At 39.6% G+C, this 20,983-nt stretch overlaps 2 protein-coding genes across 3 annotated transcripts in view; one reads left to right on the forward strand and one right to left on the reverse strand.

The window, feature by feature from the left end:
* Nucleotides 1-1,261: 1,261 nt before the first annotated feature.
* LOC126395465 (major histocompatibility complex class I-related gene protein-like) overlaps nt 1,262-20,983 on the reverse strand; it is a 21,965-nt gene continuing 2,243 nt past the window's right edge. Inside the window, exons 2-8 of one of the 2 annotated variants that reach the window (XM_050052951.1) lie at nt 19,979-20,000; nt 12,451-12,717; nt 11,999-12,277; nt 11,179-11,481; nt 10,588-10,698; nt 10,257-10,274; nt 1,262-3,445 (exon numbers count right to left, since the gene is read on the reverse strand). In XM_050052951.1, coding sequence (XP_049908908.1) covers nt 3,441-3,445; nt 10,257-10,274; nt 10,588-10,698; nt 11,179-11,481; nt 11,999-12,277; nt 12,451-12,717; nt 19,979 — 984 coding nt within the window. In that variant the 5' untranslated portion in view covers nt 19,980-20,000 and the 3' untranslated portion in view covers nt 1,262-3,440. The remainder of the gene's footprint in view (nt 3,446-10,256; nt 10,275-10,587; nt 10,699-11,178; nt 11,482-11,998; nt 12,278-12,450; nt 12,718-19,978; nt 20,001-20,983) is intronic. The other variant, XM_050052950.1, reaches the window with a different exon arrangement.
* On the forward strand, nt 3,472-5,494 carry LOC126395468 (uncharacterized). Its single transcript, XM_050052956.1, has 2 exons — nt 3,472-4,530; nt 4,639-5,494. Exons 1-2 carry the CDS (start codon nt 4,110-4,112, stop codon nt 4,821-4,823), a joined length of 606 nt encoding a protein of 201 aa, XP_049908913.1. The 5' UTR covers nt 3,472-4,109; the 3' UTR covers nt 4,824-5,494.

The raw sequence follows: 20,983 nt of genomic DNA on the forward strand, positions 1-20,983 counted from the left end.
AGACCATGTAGTCAACTCTGTAAACACAAATACCAAAAAAGCATCTTAGGAATGTATGGGCAAATTAAAATAGGTATCTGATATTGGATACTTCTACTGTTATTATACACATATGATTATTGTCACATATGTATACTATCATAATATATATACATTCAACATATTGTACCACAATAGCTGTAATTAGAATTATAATATTATTACTTTCATTAATGTTGTTGTAAGCTGTTATCATTACAGTCTGTCCTGCATGTCTCTCTGTCTCTCTCTGTCTCATTGTGTCATACGGATTACTGTTAATTTATTATGCTGATCTGTTCTGTACGACATCTATTGCACGTCTGTCCGTCCTGGAAGAGGGATCCCTCCTCAGTTGCTCTTCCTGAGGTTTCTACCGTTTTTTTCCCGTTAAAGGGGTTTTTTGGGGAGTTTTTCCTTATCCACTGCGAGGGACCTAAGGACAGAGGGATGTCGTATGCTGTAAAGCCCTGTGAGGCAAATTGTGATTTGTGATATTGGGCTTTATAAATAAAATTGATTAATTGATTGGTTGATTGATTGATTGATTGATTGATTGATTGATTGATTGATTGATTGATGTTTATAGCTATAATTAAATTAGTGCTGATACATTAACCTGTATAATCACGTTTTGTTGTAGTTGTAGCATTATATAATAATGTAAGTATATAGTGCTTGACATTTTGTAACATCACATCCAAAATATATCATGGTATTACAGATTTTTTTGCATTAAAGTTTTTTATCTGATCTTCTCTTACAACATGTAATCTGTAAAGTAACAATGTATTAATGATAAAATGAAATAATAAAAAATACAATAGTTTCTTTGACACGTAGTGGAGCACAAATATAAAGTAACATATAATGGAAATGTCCAACTGTAGTACAAATACCTAAAAATTGTACTTGTGTGTAGTATTTAAGTAAATGTACTTTTATATTTGTGACATTACATTTTCAGTTACCAACTACGCTATTCATTAACTCCGTAGATGAACTAATGCCATAACAATATTATTAAGATGTTTCCACATTTTTATGGGTCAAAGGTGGAGTCCTTTATTGTCATCCGTCAATACAAAACTGTCAATCATTGTAAAAAATTCTGCTTCTCTTTTAATATTTATTTTGTTACTTCTGGTCATGAATCCATATCTAAATATTTTTTAATGTTAAGTGGCTGTTGTTGCAGATTCACTTAGGCTACTGTGGAAGCTGATAACACATTAACAAACACTGAGTGAATGAATGACTTTATTTTGAAACGAAACAAAACAAAACAAAACAAAACATAAAGAAATAAACAAGACAAGGATAGCAGCGCCTGAAAAGAAGTGGGTACAAGTAAAACTTATATGTCTCTTCCCCTTTCTTAAATTTCTTCTTTTAACGCATATATTATATCAACAATTTCCCAAATTTATTTACAACTATATAAAACTATCCCCAGTCAATTTACCACCCAATTAAAGAAATAGGTAATAAACCCAGTTTATTTACATCCCAAATACCACCCAGTGTTAAATAAATAAATAACACAAATAACGTTCAAAGCAAAAAACGATTTACTACCAGGAAACATTCAGGAATTGTTCAGTGAGCGAGAAAGGGGTTATAATTTAAGGGGTAAATCTAATACACTGCATACGCACAACTAGGAAAAGTTTTTGTTTATCAATTTGTTGGGTGAGATTATGGAACAGGTTTACTGTGTAGTTGAAGGAATGCACAAATATGTAACAATTTAAAGTAATGTACAAAAACATGGTGTTCACTAGGTACAGGGAGGAAGGAGGTATTGAAAATCACTAGGTGTCATATGGGTTACTGGTTATTTGGCTGTTTCCTGTGAATTGTCTGTGTTCTGTGTTATCTTGTTTATTTTGTTATGTGTATGTGTGTGGCATTCTAGAGATAATGAATTATCAAATGAATAACATATAAACATAAACAAATAATAATGTACTGTAAAATTACTAATATTAGTATTAGTTTCTAATGAATATTAGAAGATTAGTGGAGGTATATAGTAATGTATCTGTTACAAATATATTGCGAGAATTATGAAGCTATTTAATAACACATAAAAAAGTCATTTTGTATTGATATATAACTTAATCTATGATTGACATGGGATATTATATTTTCTGAAATTCAGAGGTGAGTATATAAGTTTTACTACTTCTCACTCCTTTTCGAATATGTGCATTTATTTCTTACTCTGGCTTTCATTTATTTTATTTTTTTTTCATGTTCATTTGTTGTTATGCTTCTGTTATACTTGCTTTCCTTGGTTTTATATTATTTGCATATAATCAAAATAATCTTATCAAAAATAAAAAATAAATAAATAAATATGCACTCTTACGCAACCTTTCCTCACAGATATGTCCAAAAATATTTTTGTGTAGTTTTTAAAGATTATTTTTTGGGGGCTTTTGCCTTTAATAGACAGGACAGTGTGAAATGGGGAGAGAGAGAGTTGAGGAACAACATGCAGCAAAGGGTTGCAAGCCAGAGTCGAGCTCGCGACCGCTGCGGTGAGGCATCACCTCTATACATGGGGCGCCGGCACTATCCACTAAGTTACCGACACCCCTTTTGTAGAGTTTTCAAAAATATGTTTCTATTTGTGCTTTGTTTCAACTCATCAAGCAGCCCATTCCACAAGTCCACCCCATACACTGAAAAACAGACTCTTCTTAGTTGTACAAACACATTGTTTTTTAAAATTCACAATCATTAACAGATTAAAATGACTACAAACTCAAAAATGAATACAAATAAAAAGGAAAAAAAAAAGCTCAACTACACACACACACACACACACTTAAAGTGCAGTACTTCAGGAAACAACAGATTCTAAAAATAGGAATTCATAATAGCAACAACAACAGCAATAAAAAAATGTTACAGCAGATAGAGAGATAACATAAATTTAAATACACATTAAGAGATTATAGAGCAACTGCAGAAGATGTAAGAGGCCTAACAGTTTCATTTTGTACAAGCAGGCCAGTAATATATATATTTTATGTACAAACACTAGGAATTAGTATTTTGTTTTATGACACACTGGAGAGACAAGAGTATATAGCTGGGATTCACTCCAGAGTCTTCAACAGTGTGTTTCAAGAGTGGAAACTTTAAACAGAAGTCAGCTCAAGGGCTGGACTTCCTACTGATCACCATCAAAGACAGATGACTGCCTAGTACCTAATGATATAGACTAGATAAAGTCCAATACTAATAAGTGTTCCAGAGAGAGTCTGCAGGAACAGCTGGACAGTAGCATCACTTCTCTCCAGATGTTGATAGGAGAGGATTTTTCTCCACAGGTGTGCTTCTGTTAGCTCTGACTGTCACTTCAATGATCTTGTTTGTAGTGTAAATCAGTTCATGCTTGGCAGTCTGACTTATCCTGTAGGGGTAGGGGGACAAATTATATACCGTAAAACTTAAATTAAAAGCTTAGTCCCAGCACCCAGTCCTTTTCACTAGCCCAGTGTGACTACACATTTTGACAAAAGCCTGTCTCAATTAGAGGCCTGGTCTGGTTGCCAAGCATTTCATTTTTTTAATATATGCTCTTTGGATGTATACAACTGGGTTGTTGGCTACCTCAAATTATGTGTCCATTCCTCAGTTACCCTGTAAGTTATTCATATTCCTTTAGGCTGGATTGCACCAACAAGGTTTAATTTAATCTAAGATTAGCTCTAATCAAAGATTAGTAAAACTAGGTTTAAAATGAGTTAATCCAGGTTTAAAATTAAGCAGAGCTCTGTTGCACCATTTAAAATTAATCTCAGTTTAGTAAAACTCAGTTTAACTGAATTTAAACTTAGTTTAAACTGATTTAAATCAATAGGGATAATTGTGGATATCGAAATTAAAATTAATAATTAAATATGCAATTAAATATATAGGCTACATCGGAAGCGTGCTGTCAGGACCCCGGATTTATATAAAAAAAAAAAGAGGGAGACTGTTTCAACGGGTGCTTTTCCGATTAAACGTTACATTGTTGCTAGCTAGCAAAAACGTTAGCCTAACGTCACTTGTGACAGATCGGCTACGTTACTATGGCTCGGCAGAGAAGCTCAAACGTATCCTCCTTTAAAAGAAACTTGCTGACCGAATTAATGGAGCAATATGGGCAAATAATAGAAGACAAGAAAACGGACAACAGCACGGTGAAAAAGAAAGATACTGCTTGGCAGCAACTGGCTGACCGTTTTAATGGATCGACCGGAGTGAAAGAGAAAAGAGACGTCGCTCAGCTTAAAGCTTGCTGGAAAAACTTAAAAACAAAAGCAAAAAAAGATGCGGCGACTGTGAGACGAGAGATGTTCATCACAGGAGGAGGTCCTCCGCCAAAGAAAGATGATTCACTGGCGGAGAAAATCAATTCCCTCATCCCGCAGCAGATGGAGCCATTACAAAATCCGTATGACGACGACGGCATTTTGGACCAGCTCACTTCAGACTCACCCGGGGAAGATGGTAAGTAATCCAGTCACGCTTTACTGACCTCAGTCAATAATCAGTTATTATTTGGCCTATCCAATTAATTTGTTTTTTCGCCATATATTTTGGTTTATGTTTTGATAGAGATCGTTTTAACACTGCAGCCAGTGCAACAAGAGGAGCATCTGCAAGACAGTGCTGCTTCCTCTTCTTTATTGTCATCATCCTCCTCATCTGATTTGAACAGCTGCAGGAGAAACAAGCGACCCTACGTGACACACCAGGAAATTTTGGTATTAGAGAAAGAGAAGATTGAAATGGAAATCTAAAATGCCATATTACAGAAAGAAGTATTAAAGCTGCAGAAGGAAGTGTTGCTGCTGGAAAAAAAAGATGATGCTTTGATGGTTTCACCCTTGATGCCACTTTTTTATCATAAAATGAGAATATTCTACAGTGATTTAACATGTAGCCTACCTCTATTGTAAAATGAATGGGAATTAAAAAATGTATAGCTATCTGCACTGAAATATTTACAAATAAAATAATTTAAAAATAAAATTTCTTCAAATTTCTATTTTTACTTTTCTTCAATGTGTATCTTCTCTGTGCTTCACAGTTTGAAAAAGACACTTGTTGACAGGTCAAGCTACTATTAGTTTATTGATATTGCTTAAAGCAGTATTCAACCAGACATAGTTGGCAGTAATTGAATTATTATGTGGAAATAGACTTTTCACCACAATGTCAGCAATTATTTACAAAAACATTTATTAATATAATTATTCAGAAAAGTGGTTCTGTATTAGAGTTTGCCTCACAGCATTCCCACTTGGATTGGCATTGTGCTCCTGGTCATCCTCTCTGTCCTCTCTGTCATCATGTAGGTCCTCATCAGCTTCAAAGTGTTGCTCATCTCCACGCCTCTTTCCAAAGTTGTAGAGAACTGCAACTGCGACAATGACGGTCAAGGTGGTGTCCAGTTTTGTGCGCAGTCCATCTTTAATGCAGGGAAACCTTCTTTTCCATGCTCCAAAGTCTTTAATGCAGGGAAACCTTCTTTTCCATGCTCCAAAGAGTCGTTCTATCACTCCTCTGGCTGCAGTGTGACGGGAGTTGTATCTTCTCTCTGCTGGTGTTTGAGGGTTCAGAAGTGGAGTCATCAGGTATGAGCGGCATGGATAACCANGTCCATCTTTAATGCAGGGAAACCTTCTTTTCCATGCTCCAAAGAGTCGTTCTATCACTCCTCTGGCTGCAATGTGACGGGAGTTGTACCTTCTCTCTGCTGGTGTTTGAGGGTTCAGAAGTGGAGTCATCAGGTATGAGCGGCATGGATAACCATTATCCCCAAGGAGATGGCCCTCATAAGCTTGGTTCTCGAGGATGGCACAAGGCTGACTGTTGTCAAAGATCCTGCTGTCATGAGTTGATCCTGGCCAACGTGCTACAATGTTGGTTATTTCAGATTTTTGATCACACACCACTTGAACATTGATGGAGCAGTATCCCTTACGGTTGCGGAAAAGCTCTCCATTCACACCACCAGGATTCTGTATCGGGATATGTGTGCAATCAATAGTACCCAGCACCCCTGGAAATCCAGCTCGCCTGTAGAAACCAGCAGCTGTTTCCACTGTTGGAGAGAATCGGATGTACTGGTTCTTCAGAGATGCAATGGACCGAGACACTCTGCTGACAATACGGCAAACAGTTGAGTTGTGTAGACCGAACAGGTCTCCATCCACCCTCTGGAAACAGCCAGTAGCGTAGAACCTCAGGGCAACCAGGAGTTGTAGCATCGGTGGTACAGCTGCATTTCTGTCACTGCCATGTTTGACAGTTGGTCCAGTCTTCCTGTTCAGCTCCAAAACTGTTTCCTTGGTAAACCGGTATCTCACCAAAAATTCCTCTTCATCATAAAATTCAAGAGGATTGAGCCTGTCTCTCAGTTTTCTTCGAGGAACTTCATTATTTTGCTCTATCCACCTCAAAAATGCAGCCATTGTTAAAGTTAAACCTTCCCAACTGTCAGTTTAAAATTAATTCTCGATCACAGTTTAAACTGGAGTTTAAAGTTCTGGTGCAACAGAATTAAATTTAAACTTGGTTTAGAGGAAAAATTAAACTGAGGTTTAAAGAGAGGTTTAAATTTAATCTGTCTTAATTTTAAACTAGGTCTAAAGTTTGGTGCAACAGAATTTAAACTTAAACCATGATTTAATCTGATTTTAAAGTTAAACCTTGTTGGTGCAATCCAGCCTAAGTCTTAAGGGTCCTCAGACCAAAAGAATCAAAAGGGTTTTCATACAAATGAATGCAAGTGGTGAGTATTGTTTTAACAGAACAAAGTGGTATTGTGTTGGTATGCTGGGTGTCGGAATCCAGATAATCTTGAGCCAGATCCTCTTAATCTAACTGCCCATTTAATCAGTCCACATTTAGCTCACATTTTTAACCAAACCTTTTTAACTGGCATCATTCCACCTTCTTGGAGAAGCGCATTTGTATCTCCCCTACATGAAAATGGTGACATCTCTGACCTCAATAATTACTGTCCAATCCAATCCAAACTTCTTCTAACCACTTCATCCTCTTGAGGGTCGCGGGGGAGCTGGAGCCTATCCTAGCTGACATTGGGCGAGAGGCAGTGTACACCCTGTACAGGTCGCCAGACTATCACAGGGCTGACACATAGAGACAAAACATTCCCGCATTCACACCTACAGACATTTTAGAGTCATCAATTAACCTAGTCCCCAATCTGCATGTCTTTGGACTGCAGGAGGAAGCCAGAGTGCCCGGAGAAAACCCACACTGACACAGGGAGAACTCCACACAGAAGGGCTCCCACACCCGGGATCAAACCAGCAACCCTCTTGCTGTGAGGCAACAGTGCTAACCACCACTCCACCGTGCCGCCCTGGTCAATTATCAACTACACTATTTTATCGACTCATCAAACTTACTTCAGCCACAACAGTCTGGATTTCGCCGGGGTTACAGCACAATTCAGTCATAGATAACATTGTCTCCTCCCTGGATAATAAACAGTTTTGTGCTGCTCTTTTCATTGACCTCTCAAAAGTAGGGCCCGGCCGATTTAATCGGCCGATTATAGCCATTAGAGAATAATCAGCCAAAAGTTGGCCGATTGACGCCGATGTTAACACTTATATTTTCATCACTAAAAAAATGCAGGGAATATGGTGTTTTACTTGTTTTATTTCCCAGAGGTTTACTTGTAAAGGTCGCCTAGTTCTACCTTACACAAGGCATTTAGTGACGGGAAGAATTTATAATTTTTCATGTTCCGCTGTCACATTTATTAATGCTGTATGGTGAATTTATCAGATGCCATTTATATGTACACGGGTATGGTATGGACTGAAATATTGTTATTATGTTGATGCCAAAACTTGATATAAGGGGGAAGATGACGGGGAGGACTGAGCAGTCGGCGTTTGGAGGTGTGCGAGGAGTTTCCCGTCTCTAAAGGATCAAATCAAATACAGCGGATTGTTTTTGTTCCTTGTGGATTACCTCAAGACACAACTTTGCTGCCAAGCGGGACGAGTGGTGAGGTTGCGTGGTTCTTTGTTTGTTTTTGTGAACTGGGGCGCTTCATTACATTCCAACAGACTCCCCTTTAATATACATGTTTTCTTTTTTGCCGGCTTCTGGGACTTTGATTGACTGCTGGGGGGTAATTCGGGTTATTTTGTGAAGAGTGTGTTTTTTCGATAATGTGGAAAAAGTGTTTGATTATCTGTGAATTATTTGGTGAACCGGCGCCCACGCTGTTTCTTGTTTAAGTGTTATCTCCGTCCAGACGCGGACATGATTTATTTTCTTTCACTAAAGTTTGATTATTGATTCAACTTATTGTGACTCATTCGTTAATCTTTGTTTATTCTGAATATTTTAACACCGCAAGGGTGAGAATTTGAGTTTGTTTTGGGTGATAAAGCAAAATTAATTAATCTCTTTTTCGTATCTCAAACACCTCGCACCTGATCCGCCCGTAACCTTTAGATTAGCGTAACTTTTCCTTTGGTTAATTTTATTACAAGGGGAATTGTTACATACTGCCTTTTTGCACTACATATTTTTGATTTATTTTATGTTTGAATTGTTTTTATGCTGCTTGCCCCACATAACAAAATATCTCAATCTTTTGCAGTTACTTTTTTATTGTTTGTTTTCAAAGATGTTTACTAAAAAAGTTGTAATTTTTGCACTATAACCTACCTCTGTTAAACTGGCAATAATAAGAAGAACTCTGGTACTGTGAACATACATGTGAATGTCTTAATCCATTTAGACTTTGCATGATTATTTTATTTCCCAGAGGTTTGCTGCCTTTTTGCACATCATATTTTTGATTTATTTTGTGTTCAAATTGTTCATATGCTGCTTGTTTCACACAATTTCTGATAATAAAAGTATTTGAAAATAGTAAAATGTTCTTCCTTCAATTTATATCTTTGTAACGAGAGTTTGAACTATATTTAAGCCATCAAAAGCAGGTATTTCGGGGGGGTTTAAATTGAAAAACATAAAAATTTAATTGGCCGATATATCGGTTATCAGATTTTTTTATTCCATAATATCAGAATCTGCATCAGCCCCAAAAAATCCATATCGGTCGGGCCCTACTCAAAAGCATTCGATACTGTTGATCATAAAATTCTACTTCTTAAATTACAGTCCATAGGCTTAGATATTTTTTCACTTAACTGGTTCCACTCTTACCTCACTGACAGAACTCAAGACTGTTGTTGCTGACGGTGCTCAATCAAGTCCACTCACTATCAGAAACGGGGTGCCACAGGGGTCTATCCTTGGACCATTGCTATTTACATTATGCATTAATAAATTAATAAGGGTGCTTTTTCCAGCTCTGAAACATCTCCAAAATCAAACCTTTCCTTTCTTCAAACCACTTAAAAACCATCACAAATGCCTTGATCACCTCCCGACTAGACTATGGCAATGCATTATATCTGGGTGTCCCTAAATCTTCCTCATCACGCCTGCAGCTTGTCCAGAATGCTACTGCAAGACTGATAACTGGCACAAGGAAAAGAGACACCATAACACCTGTGCTGGCATCCCTGCACTGGTTACCAGTCAATTACAGGATTGAATTCAAGGTTTTATTGTTTGTTTTTAAAGCTGTTAATGGCCTGGCTCCCCAATATATTTCTGAGCTCTTATGACCCCTTTTAAATTCGCTGTGGCTGCACCCAAACTTTGGAACAGTCTACCTCTCTCCATTAAGGATTCCCCATCTGTGGACACTTTTAAGGCTAGACTTAAGACCCACTTTTAGTCCAAAGCTTTTGAGCGCTCTTAAACTCTTATCCCCCATTTTTAGTCTTTTGTATTTCCACTCTCCAATTTGTTCCTTTGCTTTTGGACTTGTGTACATGGGATTGTACTGCTATGTATTTTGATCTCTGCACTTTGTTATTCTTTGACTTTACCTTTATTGTACAGCACTTTGGTCAACCTAGGTTGTTTTTAAATGTGCTTTACAAATAAATTTGATTTGAGTTGATTTGATAACATAATTCTCCCAAATCAATATTATAACGTCCACGTTTTTGCTGATGATTGTATCTTATATGCCCCCGGTTCTACCCCATCCCAAGCCCTGACTCATCTACAGACTGCCTTTGATGCCCTACAATTATCCCTCAATAACCACAGACTAGTTTACCACAAATATGTGGTATTTTTCATAAAGGAAAACTTACTGTTTGCAGGTCTGAATCCTGAAACACAGATGAGAGATTACATAATTAAATGTGAAGAAAAATCCAGAATTTATGAAACAAAACTCTTTTGCATGTCTTGTATATTTCACAGATTTCTGCTTTCAATGTAAAGGTAGAGAGCAGCTCTTCTACATCATATACAGTACATCTGTTGAGGACTTCTATGTTCTTTCGCCGGTAAACTACTAACCATCAGCCAGCTCACACTTTTTTTCAAAATACTGATCCTTTCCAGAGTAAACATAATGTTTTTTTTATCCTTACGTTGAACCTGCATGTTAAATCAAACAGTGGAGAAAAAAAAACTTACCATGATGGTTCCTTCTCCTGATGCAGAGTCCAGTGATGCAGAGTGTCAGCAGCAGCAGCAGTCCTACAACAACTCCAATAACAGCACCAGCAGGAAACTGTGAGGGAGAAACTGGAACCACAACAGAACATTCACACTTTGTCTCTACTACTGGATGGAGATTAACACAACTGTATAATATTCACTCAGTATACCTACAATCATAATGTAGTACTGCTAAGATTGCCAACCCCATCATGTTTGGAAACAAATGCATGCTTGTAAATAAATGTGTCATCAAACAGCAAGAAGTGGCTACAGTTTCTCTGACTGGAAAACTGTGCACAACAGACTACAGTCACCCAAGTTGTTGTTTACTATGAAAATAAGACAAGGAAGAAAAGGATATGAATTTGTAAACCACAACCACCCTGTTAGCCTGAGGTTAAAGATTAATCTCTAAAAACAAATGCCAAGAGTTAACTTCCTAACAACTCGTCTACATTTGTAGTTATGATCCAGCTTTAATGGACAAAGATTATAAAAAAAACATTAAAAAACAAACAAACAAAAACAAACAAACAAGTGTTTTCAATTTTTCATCAGTCTTACCCCAGTTGGTCCTGATCACTGCTTTGTCCAATTTGGTGATGATGTCATCCTTCACACCAGAGAGATGAAACACACAGTCGTACCTCCTCCAGTCTTCAGGTGGGACTGATGAAAGGTCCAGGTCAACACTCATCTGGAAGGATCCATCATGGTTGGGGAGAATCTCTCCAAGAGCCACATTCTCATGAATCTCCTCTCCATCTTTCCTCCAGAACATCATGGCTCTGTTAGGGTAGAAACCTGTAGCGTGACAGCTGACTGGAGAGGAGGGAGACTTCTGGAGGAGAGACACTGAGGGAAGGTCTGCACAGATAGAGGGAGAAAGAGAGAAGAGAAAAAAAAAAGACTATTACAGGCTGTTACAATTTGGAAGTGAATAATCTGAGAAATAAAGGGCAATTTCTTCACACCTACTTTTACCAACTTGATCTTGGCTAAAAATATTCCCACCCGTTACTGAACCAAGTTTACTATATGGTAATGAACTGTAGGGCCTCCTGACAAACACAAAGTATGAGAAGGGGGATAAACACGCTTTTGAAACCCTGCACACTAAAATATGTGCATCCTCGGAGTCCCCAGAATAACAACGAACAATGGATGTCACGCTTAATTAAGCAAATTTCCACTTTAAATCAGAATCCAGACAAATTCTTTAATCAAATCCTGTGAGCCCAAGTCCTAATGTTACAGAGCTCCAGACGGTGGAGAGAGCTGGTTCTTTAGGCTCAGCTTCTAAAAGGTACAGGGTCTCAGCACAGCCCTCAAACACAGGTCATCCTGTCTCACAAATCTCAAAGTACACTTCAGTGCTATGTACCTGTTTTCTGCAAAGAGCTCTTTCCATAGTTTACATACTCCTTAAGGTTCTCAATGCACTCGTGTCTAAGGGCATACTTCCAAAATATACTGTTGTATCTATCTCTGTCCCACTCGTGTTTGGTGAAAACAGCCTGTTGTTTTGGAGCGATCCATGTCTCTGTCTCCAGGTCCAACGATATGAGGTCTTCTCCATCATAGCCATAATGAAGATTACCATTGACCTCATCAGTCTCATCATCCCATTCACAGCCATTCATCCTCTGGAAAATGTGAATACCTGAGGGAGGGAGAGAGCCTTTTAACTTCCTGTCTGAAAAAGGTCAGGCAGCATAAGGTCAATAACACCAGTCACGTAGCTGCTTACAATTCCAAATGGAGACTATATATGTTTGCATCTTTACAGCAAGCAAAGATGGAAAAACATTTCATCAGTAAAAAGTGAACACATACCTCCAGTTTCGTTAAAACGCTGCATCAAACTCTCTATGGTGGCTTTGAAGGTGTGCTGGTTACCCAGACAGATAGTAGTGTACCATGCCAAATGGTGAGGATTGTTTTGGAATAATTTATCCATCCAGTCTGTTGTGACCTGAGGTACTTGTCCAATGCTGTCAAAGTAACCTATCTGAACTCCATCAACTGAAGTAACAGCCACAAACTCTGGGATGTCTCTGATTCCATGGGAATAACTGAGCACATACTTCAGGGAGTGTCTCACTGTAGGATAAAAACAGTTTTGAGTTAGGCCGCTTTGTTTTTACACTCTTTTTGTTTTTGTACTTTTAGCTGGACTTTGGTCTGAACCAGCTTCTTAGAAAAATATCTGTCTCTTTAGCTGCTGGATGCTCCCCTTTCTTCAACCAGCTACTTGCTTCCTTTTGTCCATTTGCTGTTTGATGCTCTGCTGGCAGTGTGCAGTCTGTTTATCAGAGCCTGTTTACTAAAAGCAGACAGACTGAAACAGGAAATGTACTGGTTAAACAAGACACTGAGTTAATAAGCTAAAAGCTATAGCTGCAGAGTTGGCTGAAAATGTGCATGGGGTTTATTGTAAAGTATTATTCTAAATTTAAAGACTGTGAAGGGTGGTGTAGTTTTTTTAATTCTATGTTCAAAACCAAAAACACAAAAGAAGTGTCAGGAATATATTAAACAGTGTGAACTTATATGTTAGCATGTCTGGCTGGCTAGTTTAACGTTACAACATACAGTAGTAATATGATCTACAAATAGAATTATGCTTCTCCAGATACAAACATAACGTCTTTGCAAATCCACACAGAGAAGGGTGGGGCATTATGGGTAACTGTAGGGTGCAGAGACTCACAGAGGGAGAATTGTCTCACTGCTAATCTCACATCTCAGGACCCCAGGACTGTGAACAAATGGGGAGAGTGTGGGGTCGCTATAACTGAGCTGCCATTAGTGTTCTTTTTTGTTTCATTAGTATTAAGGGATACTTTTCTATTACATTACTATCTATATATCAGCTAATCATGCTGGGTTACCTTGAATTCATTAGGTAAACTTTGTTTTTCTTGCATGCCTCCATGGAAAACAGCAAACATATTGATTTTTTAATTAGTGTTTAACAACAGCAAAACTAAACTAAGCACAATAAGTAAGGAAATTTGTGTTTGGTAGATTATTTCTTTGTTGTAACAATGCTTCTTGGCAATAAATCTTATACTGTTGGAAAGCCAGTTTATTTCCCTTTCTAATGGTGCCACATTTGTAAGGAACATGCATTTGTGGGATGAGCAGCAGAGCTGAGCATGTGGGTTGTGCCCATGAAATATTTGCCAACTCTACTCCGCCAATGCCAAACAGCTTTTTCTTTGCTGTTGACTCTTGTTTGGTGTTGTTTGGTGGATTGGATGATTGAAGTCTGAAGAAACAAGACATAATTGGCAATTTAACAATTTATTCATTTAACAAACAGGAGCCTCAGTAGCATGTGGAAGAACCATACACAGCCACAACAGTCTGGCACCTCCTTCTCATGCTGGTCACCAGCCTGGTGACACACTGCTGTGGGATGGTATCCCATTCTTCAATCAGCATTTGTCGCAAGTCAGCCAACGTGGTTGTGTTGGTCACTCTGGCACGAACAGCACCTCCAAGTTGATCCCATAAGTGTTCAGTGGGGTTGAGGTCAGGACTGCTGGCAGGCCATTCCATCCTCTCCACTCCCAAATTCTGGAGGTAGTCTCTGATAAACCCCGCTCTGTTGGGGCGAGCATTGTCATCTTGGAGGACAGAGTTCGGTCCCAGCCTGTGGAAATATGGAATTGCCACTGGTTGTAGAATTTCATCTCGATATCTCTCTGCATTGTGATTGCCTCCAATAAGGTGCCAATCAGACACCTGACTGCACCTGGGGGTACCAGAAGCTCAGAACAAGAGCCAATAGCAACAGCAAAAAAAAAGCTGTTTGGCATTGGCAGAGAAGACTTGGCAAATTTTTCATGGGCGCAACCCACATACTCAGCTTTGCTGCTCATCTCACAAATGCATGTTCCTTACAAATGTGGCACCATTAAAAAGGGAAATAAACAGGCTTTCCAACGGTATAAGATTTATTGCCAAGGAGCAGAGTCCTGCACTGGGTTGGGTACCCGCAAAAACAGCTGATTTGCGGGTGGTTTTAAAAAAAAAAATTTTTCCCGGGTTCGGATCTGGGTGGAAAAAATAAAATGCGGGTTGGATCGCAGGTTTTAGATAAACACATCAAAATTAATATAAAATACTAAACTACAGATAACTATCTCGGTCATTATTTACTCTCTGAGGATCGCTTCCGCTATTTCGCAACGGTCATTGGTTCAGCTGTTTACACGCGTTTCACCATCTAATAACACAATTTGTGATTGGACGAGAGAATCAACATGGCTGCCACCGTCTAACAAGCGCTGCTTCCAAAACAGTAAATAATTATTTAGGTATTTGAGAAATAAGTGGATAAAACGTACAGCTATCACTTTATAATGTTTCTGAAGTTTTTCCCTGATGGATTACTTCTCTCCTCGATGGATTCTAAAAACATGTGATGGCTCGTAACTGCTGAACGTCGCTCTGGACAGAAAGTAAGTCTATTATTACACATGTAAAGTTCCTTAACATAGATTAAAAGTTTAAAAGCATTAAACGTAACAAACGAGTGCTTTTACACTCATATGGGAGAAGAACACAGAGGGTTGATGATGGAGCTGAAGTCAGGTTTTTATTGTGAGAGCTGCTTCATTCAGGTCGTTGTTTACTCACTGGCACCTTAACTGTGGCGATATGCTGCTCAATATTCAGCCAATATGACCCAAAATGATTACTTTAAATCCAGGTTACGGGTCGGACTGGGTTGCGGTACTAATTGGCCTGATGCGCGGGTTTGCGGTTCCGGTGCGGTTTTGTACGTCCCGGTCAGGGCGGGGCGGATCTTGAAAATTGGACCCGTGCAGGACTCTGCCAAGGAGCATTGTTACAACAAAGAAATAATCTACCAAACACAAATTTCCTTACTTTTTGTGCTTAGTTTATATCAAAACATCAGTTTACCTACTCTCACCCAACTAGTGCAGTATATTTCAGGTTTACCCATTTATCCCTTCGTATGCTCAGTACTTCCCAAATGCATGCATTTTCGCAAAAAAACTGAGTATTGGAGTCTGACTTTGAAGAGCGCGTAGGTTTCACTTTCAGTTCAGTTTTAAATCTTAAGATTTTAATTAAAATGCACATGCATTGGGCATACAACTGGATAAATTAGACTTGGATTACACTACACGAGTTGTGCAAGAGTTTTTAAACAGATGTTTAGATATTGTTGTTAAAAGTGGTCACCAATCAATCAAGTTTTCTTCATAAATATGAGATAACAGCATGAATAACTCATATCTAAATGGTAATTTTGTGGGTGATGTATTTTTTAATGTCATGTTTATGTCTGACCTATTGTGCAATCAATTCAACTGTTGATGTACATTAACAACCGAAGATCAGTTTAAACTCAGACCTTGTTAAAATGTTAAAGGGTGCAGGATAACTTCACTGATAGCTGCAGAAATGAGACATTAACACCTGTACTACAGCTTCTCACTGAGCTCTGTCACAGCCTGGCTCAAGGCAAGGACAAAGAGGAGAGGACCAAACATGGCTTTTAACTTAATATTCATTTTAACAAAATATAAGGTAAACAATGATAATATAAAGTAAGTAAAACAGTAACATCACAAGGGTTTGGCATGTTGGATGAGCGTACCGTTAAGTGTTTTGTACAAACAGGGCCGTGCCGCCCATAGGGCAGGTTAGGCAAATGCTATAGGTGCCAGCCTGCCAGAGGGCGCCAGGGAGTGAGGTGTTCTTTTTTTTTTTTCTTCCCCATTCTATTCGAAAAATTAGACAAGAATACACTACAAAACAACAACAGTACATATAGCCATACGTCTTTAAATAATAATGAAATAATATTTCTAATTTAAATTTCTGCCTGCCTGGCATCCTTCTTCCTCTCTGGCAGGCAGCATCAATTTCGCCACGGTCCCTAACCGCGCCCCCGTCCCCCCCCTACCTGCCGTCTTCTGTAATGTGATGCTGCTGAGTGACAAATTGACAGTCAGGTGCCATCGTCATGAAGAGGCAAAAGCCCTCTGGGGCGCAGTAAAAAAAAAAAAAAAAAAAGAAAAGAAGAGGAGGAGTAAAAGCCCAGTTTGTCAGATATACGTATCTCCTCATTTTAGATGCACTTCTGAAGTATTTGACCCCCACCTCTGCAAATCCTGGGCCTAATGTAACTGCAGCCACCTTATCCACCTTAGACTCACAAGTCAGTCTTTAGACGCTTTGCTTAACTAAAGACTGATGTCTTTCTCCCTAATTTTGTGTTTAGATGGGCGGATACAATTTCAGAGTTTAAAAGAACTCCCTACGTTGCAGAACCAATAGTAAATCCGCAGGGCGGTCCTTCGGTGGCTCGCTGAACTCTTGTGCTCGTAAACATAGTCCAACTGCGTTAAATGTTTTAAAAAAAGTCGCTGTAAGTCCTTCATTTCCACAATCTTGTGGACTGAGCACACGTTTGATAAAACGGAGTTAAATCTCTCGGCATCCATTTTCAAGCTCTCTGTGTGTTTATGTCCTGCGGCGCCAGCAAATATCTTGCCTAGGGTGCCAAATTGGTCAGGCACGGCCCTGTGAACAAAGAAAAACAATCTGCTCAGGGAGACAGAGAAATAACTGAGTGAATCCACCAGCTTATGTGGGTTCTCATTTCTACAGTTCAAAGTCAGGCTGTTCGCTATGGGGTGCTGTTTGTAAAGTGGCTCACACTGAAATTAACAGCAACATTTTACATTTAGCTTCAAACAGCGTTTAAAAAAGTGGTGTGAATTTTTTAAAGTCACTTTTTACCACATTTACAGCAATATTTGAAATATGTTAAATATAATGTCACAGTTAGATCCAGGCTCTGGATGTTGTAGGGGTGTCTTGGTTGACACGCCTCTGCAACACTGCATGGACATCGGGGGCAGTGCCTCTGGAGTGGCATACCGGGGTGGTGGTCCCCATCTTCAAGAAAGGGGACCAGAGGGTGTGTTCCAACTACAGGGGGATCACACTCCTCAGTCTACCCAGTAAGGTCTACTCCAGGGTGCTGGAGAAGAGGGTCCGGTCGATAGTTGAACCTCAGATTGAGTAGGAGCAATGTGGTTTTCGTCTCAGACGCAGAACCGTGGACCAGCTCTTTACCCTCGCCAGGGTGCTGGAGGGGGCATGGGAGTTCGCCCAAACAGTCCACATGTGTTTTGTGGATTTGGAGAAGGCTTACGACCGTGTGCCCAGGGGCATCCTGTGGGGGGTGCTCCGGGAGTATGGGGTTGGTGGCCCCTTGCTAGGGGTCATCCAGTCCCTGTACCGAAGGAGCGTGAGTCTGGTTCGCGTGGCCGGCAGTAAGTCTGACCTGTTCCTGGTGACAGCTGGACTCCGCCAGGGCTGCCCTTTGCCACCGGTTCAGTTCATAACTTTTATGGACAGAATTTCTAGGCGCAGCCGAGTGGTGGAGGGTGTCAGGTTCGTTGACGGGAGGATCTCGTCCCTGCTTTTTGCGGATGACGTGGTCCTCCTAGCTCCATCGAACAGTGACCTCCAGCTCTCGCTGGGGCGGTTCGCAGCCGAGTGTGAAGCGGCTGGGATGAGAATCAGCACCTCCAAGTCTGAGGCCATGGTCCTCAGCCGGAAAAGGGTGGATTGCCCACTCCAGGTCAGGGGGGAGGTCCTTCCTCAGGTGGAGGAGTTTAAGTATCTCGGGATCTTGTTCACGAGTGAGGGTAGGATGGAGCGGGAGATTGACAGGCGGATTGGGGCGGCGTCAGCAGTGATGCAGGCGCTTAACCGGTCCGTTGTGGTGAAAAGGGAGCTTAGCCAGAAAGCTAGGCTCTCGATTTCCCGGTCAATCTACGTTCCAACCCTCACCTATGGTCACGAGCTCTGGGTAGTGACTGAAAGAACGAGATTGCGAGTACAAGCGGCCGAAATGAGTTTCCTCCGCAGGGTGGCTGGGCTCAGCCTTAGAGATAGCTTGGACATCTGGGATGGACTCGGATGTCCGAGCTGCTCCTCCACATCGAGAGGAGCCGGTTGAGGTGGTTCGGGCATCTGGTAAGGATGCCTTCCGGACGCCTCCCTTGGGAGGTATTCCAAGCATGTCCAACCGGGAGGAGACCTCGGGGCCACCCCAGGACACGCTGGAGGGATTACATCGCCCAGCTGGCCTGGGAACGCCTCGGGGTTCCCTCGGAAGAGCTGACGGAAGTGGCTGGGGAGAGGACTGTCTGGGCTTCTCTTCTGAGGCTGCTGCCCCTGCGACCCGGACCCGGATAAGCGGAGGACGACGAGTACGAGTACGAGTTCAATCTAAATATTACAAGTTAAACTTAAACATTAAATCTAAGTGTTAAATCTCAATGTCACATCTAAATCTAAATGTTAAATCTAAATGCTAAGTCTAAATCTAAATCTAAATCTACATCGGTGGCTAAATTACTAGCTAATATGCAAATGAACACTGCCGGTCAGCGGAAGCACCTAAATACCAAAGTACCAAAATGGTCAGACTCTGTATATAGCATCAAATAACGAATTAAAGCCAAACTAATCAGAGAAAATGAACATACATCAGCGTGATAAACACTACCTAAAATGACAAAAAACATGTTTGGGGAAATTTTATTTGACGTGTACTTTGAGTTTTTAGTGTCCCATCTGAATTTCAACAGTGCTGGTTTGTGTCATTTTAGGTAGTTCTTATCACGCTGGTGTATGTTCAAGCGTCCATTTTCACAGATTAGTTTAGTTTTAATTCGTTATTTGATGCTATAAACACAGTCTGACCACCTGGGCTTTTATTTTGGTACTTCAGGCAACCGGAAGTGTGCATTTGCATATTGGCTAAATATTTAGTTTCACCAACCACATTTAGATTTAACATTTAACATTTACATTTACATTTAACATTTAACGTTCAAATTTAACATTTAACATTTACATTAACATTTACATTTAACATTTAGGTTTAACATTTAATATTTAGATTTAACTGTGACATTATATTTAACTTATTTCAAATATTGCTGTAAATGTGGTAAAAAGTGACAAAAATATTCACACCACTTTTTTAAACGTTGTTAGAAGCTAAATGTGGCAAAATGTTGCTGTTGATTTCAGTGTGAGCCACTTTACAAACAGCAACCCATAGTTCTCTGCACCAGTATAAATACAACAAAAGTAAAAACAACATTTAAGTAAGATCTGGGTGGAAAACAGCTTTGGTTAATGGTAACTGCTGTAAGGAGTTACAAATGGTGAGAGAATGCAAAATGCATTTGGCATTTTTTGCACCGACTAAAACCAAAAAATATCAAATCTATGTTTTAAATATTAGTGTTTTAGTTTTCAGATAGGATGAAATAATATGTAAAAAGCTTACTGTATAAACGTGCACTGCAGGCCTGCAGAGAATAAGTACACTCATTAACAACATTGCATAATAGTTGTCTAACAAAAATGTTCCTAAAACCTAACCTATGCAATAGGACAATAACTTTTCAGTGACATGAAGTCCACTTGTGATTGCTAAGTATAAAGGTATATAACTTGTGTCAGTTTCAGTGGCGGCTCCTGCCAAATTTCTCAGGGGGGGAATTGTTGTGATGATGGCTGAGGTGACCCGTTCAATGGGTAAATTTGAATTAATTTGGTTCTCCAATGACTGAACAATCCAATGTGGTCATCAACAGACAAATTTTCATCAGTTTGCCCACACAAATACCTTTGAATGTGAACAGAGACATGTTTTACCATTAATCAAATAAAATTGAGTAAGGTATTCACTGAGTCATTGTCATTGTAACCCCTAACCCTTAATCAGAAAACATTTTATTATAGCTAAGTGGAAATTCATTTTGTGTTCTGATTAAAGAAATAAATGCAGACATACCCTACAACTTAATACAGTGCACATCACATAGTATCACTGCTCTTTGACCTGAGGGGTATTCCAAGTAGGAGGTTCAACAAACTCTGAGTCTAACCCTGAACTCTGACTTGATTTACCCTGAGATGGGAAACTCTGAGTTACCGGTTCCAGAACAGCTGATTTGAGTTAGTTCAGTCAACTCTGAGTATGTTCACTCTGAGTTTAGCCGACAATAAACAGCCATCATCAATGGAGCTCCGACTCCACGATTCACCATGGCAACCGGTAAATAAAAGACAGCGCCTCCATTTTAATCCAGTGGATGTAGAGATATTAATGCATGTGTAGAAGACGGTGCATGTTTATCTTTAAAAGAAGAGCCTGAGTCAGAGCGGGGAAAGTGTAAATAAGTTAACCATAAAGTTAATAAAAAAGTTTTATTCATCATTTATCAGACTTACATTTCCTTAATGAAGATAAAGTGGTGGAATCTGACTGTGTATCAGGCTGTAGATA

The sequence above is a fragment of the Epinephelus moara genome, chromosome 9 (assembly GCF_006386435.1).
Source record: "Epinephelus moara isolate mb chromosome 9, YSFRI_EMoa_1.0, whole genome shotgun sequence".
NCBI lineage: Eukaryota > Metazoa > Chordata > Actinopteri > Perciformes > Serranidae > Epinephelus > Epinephelus moara.

Excerpts from the sequence above, each read along its gene's own strand:
- LOC126395468 (XM_050052956.1), top strand. The coding sequence starts at position 4,110 with ATGGCTCGGCAGAGAAGCTCAAACGTATCCTCCTTTAAAAGAAACTTG. Across the intron at positions 4,531-4,638 it reads AGACTCACCCGGGGAAGATG|AGATCGTTTTAACACTGCAG; the intron begins GTAAGTAATCCA and ends ATGTTTTGATAG.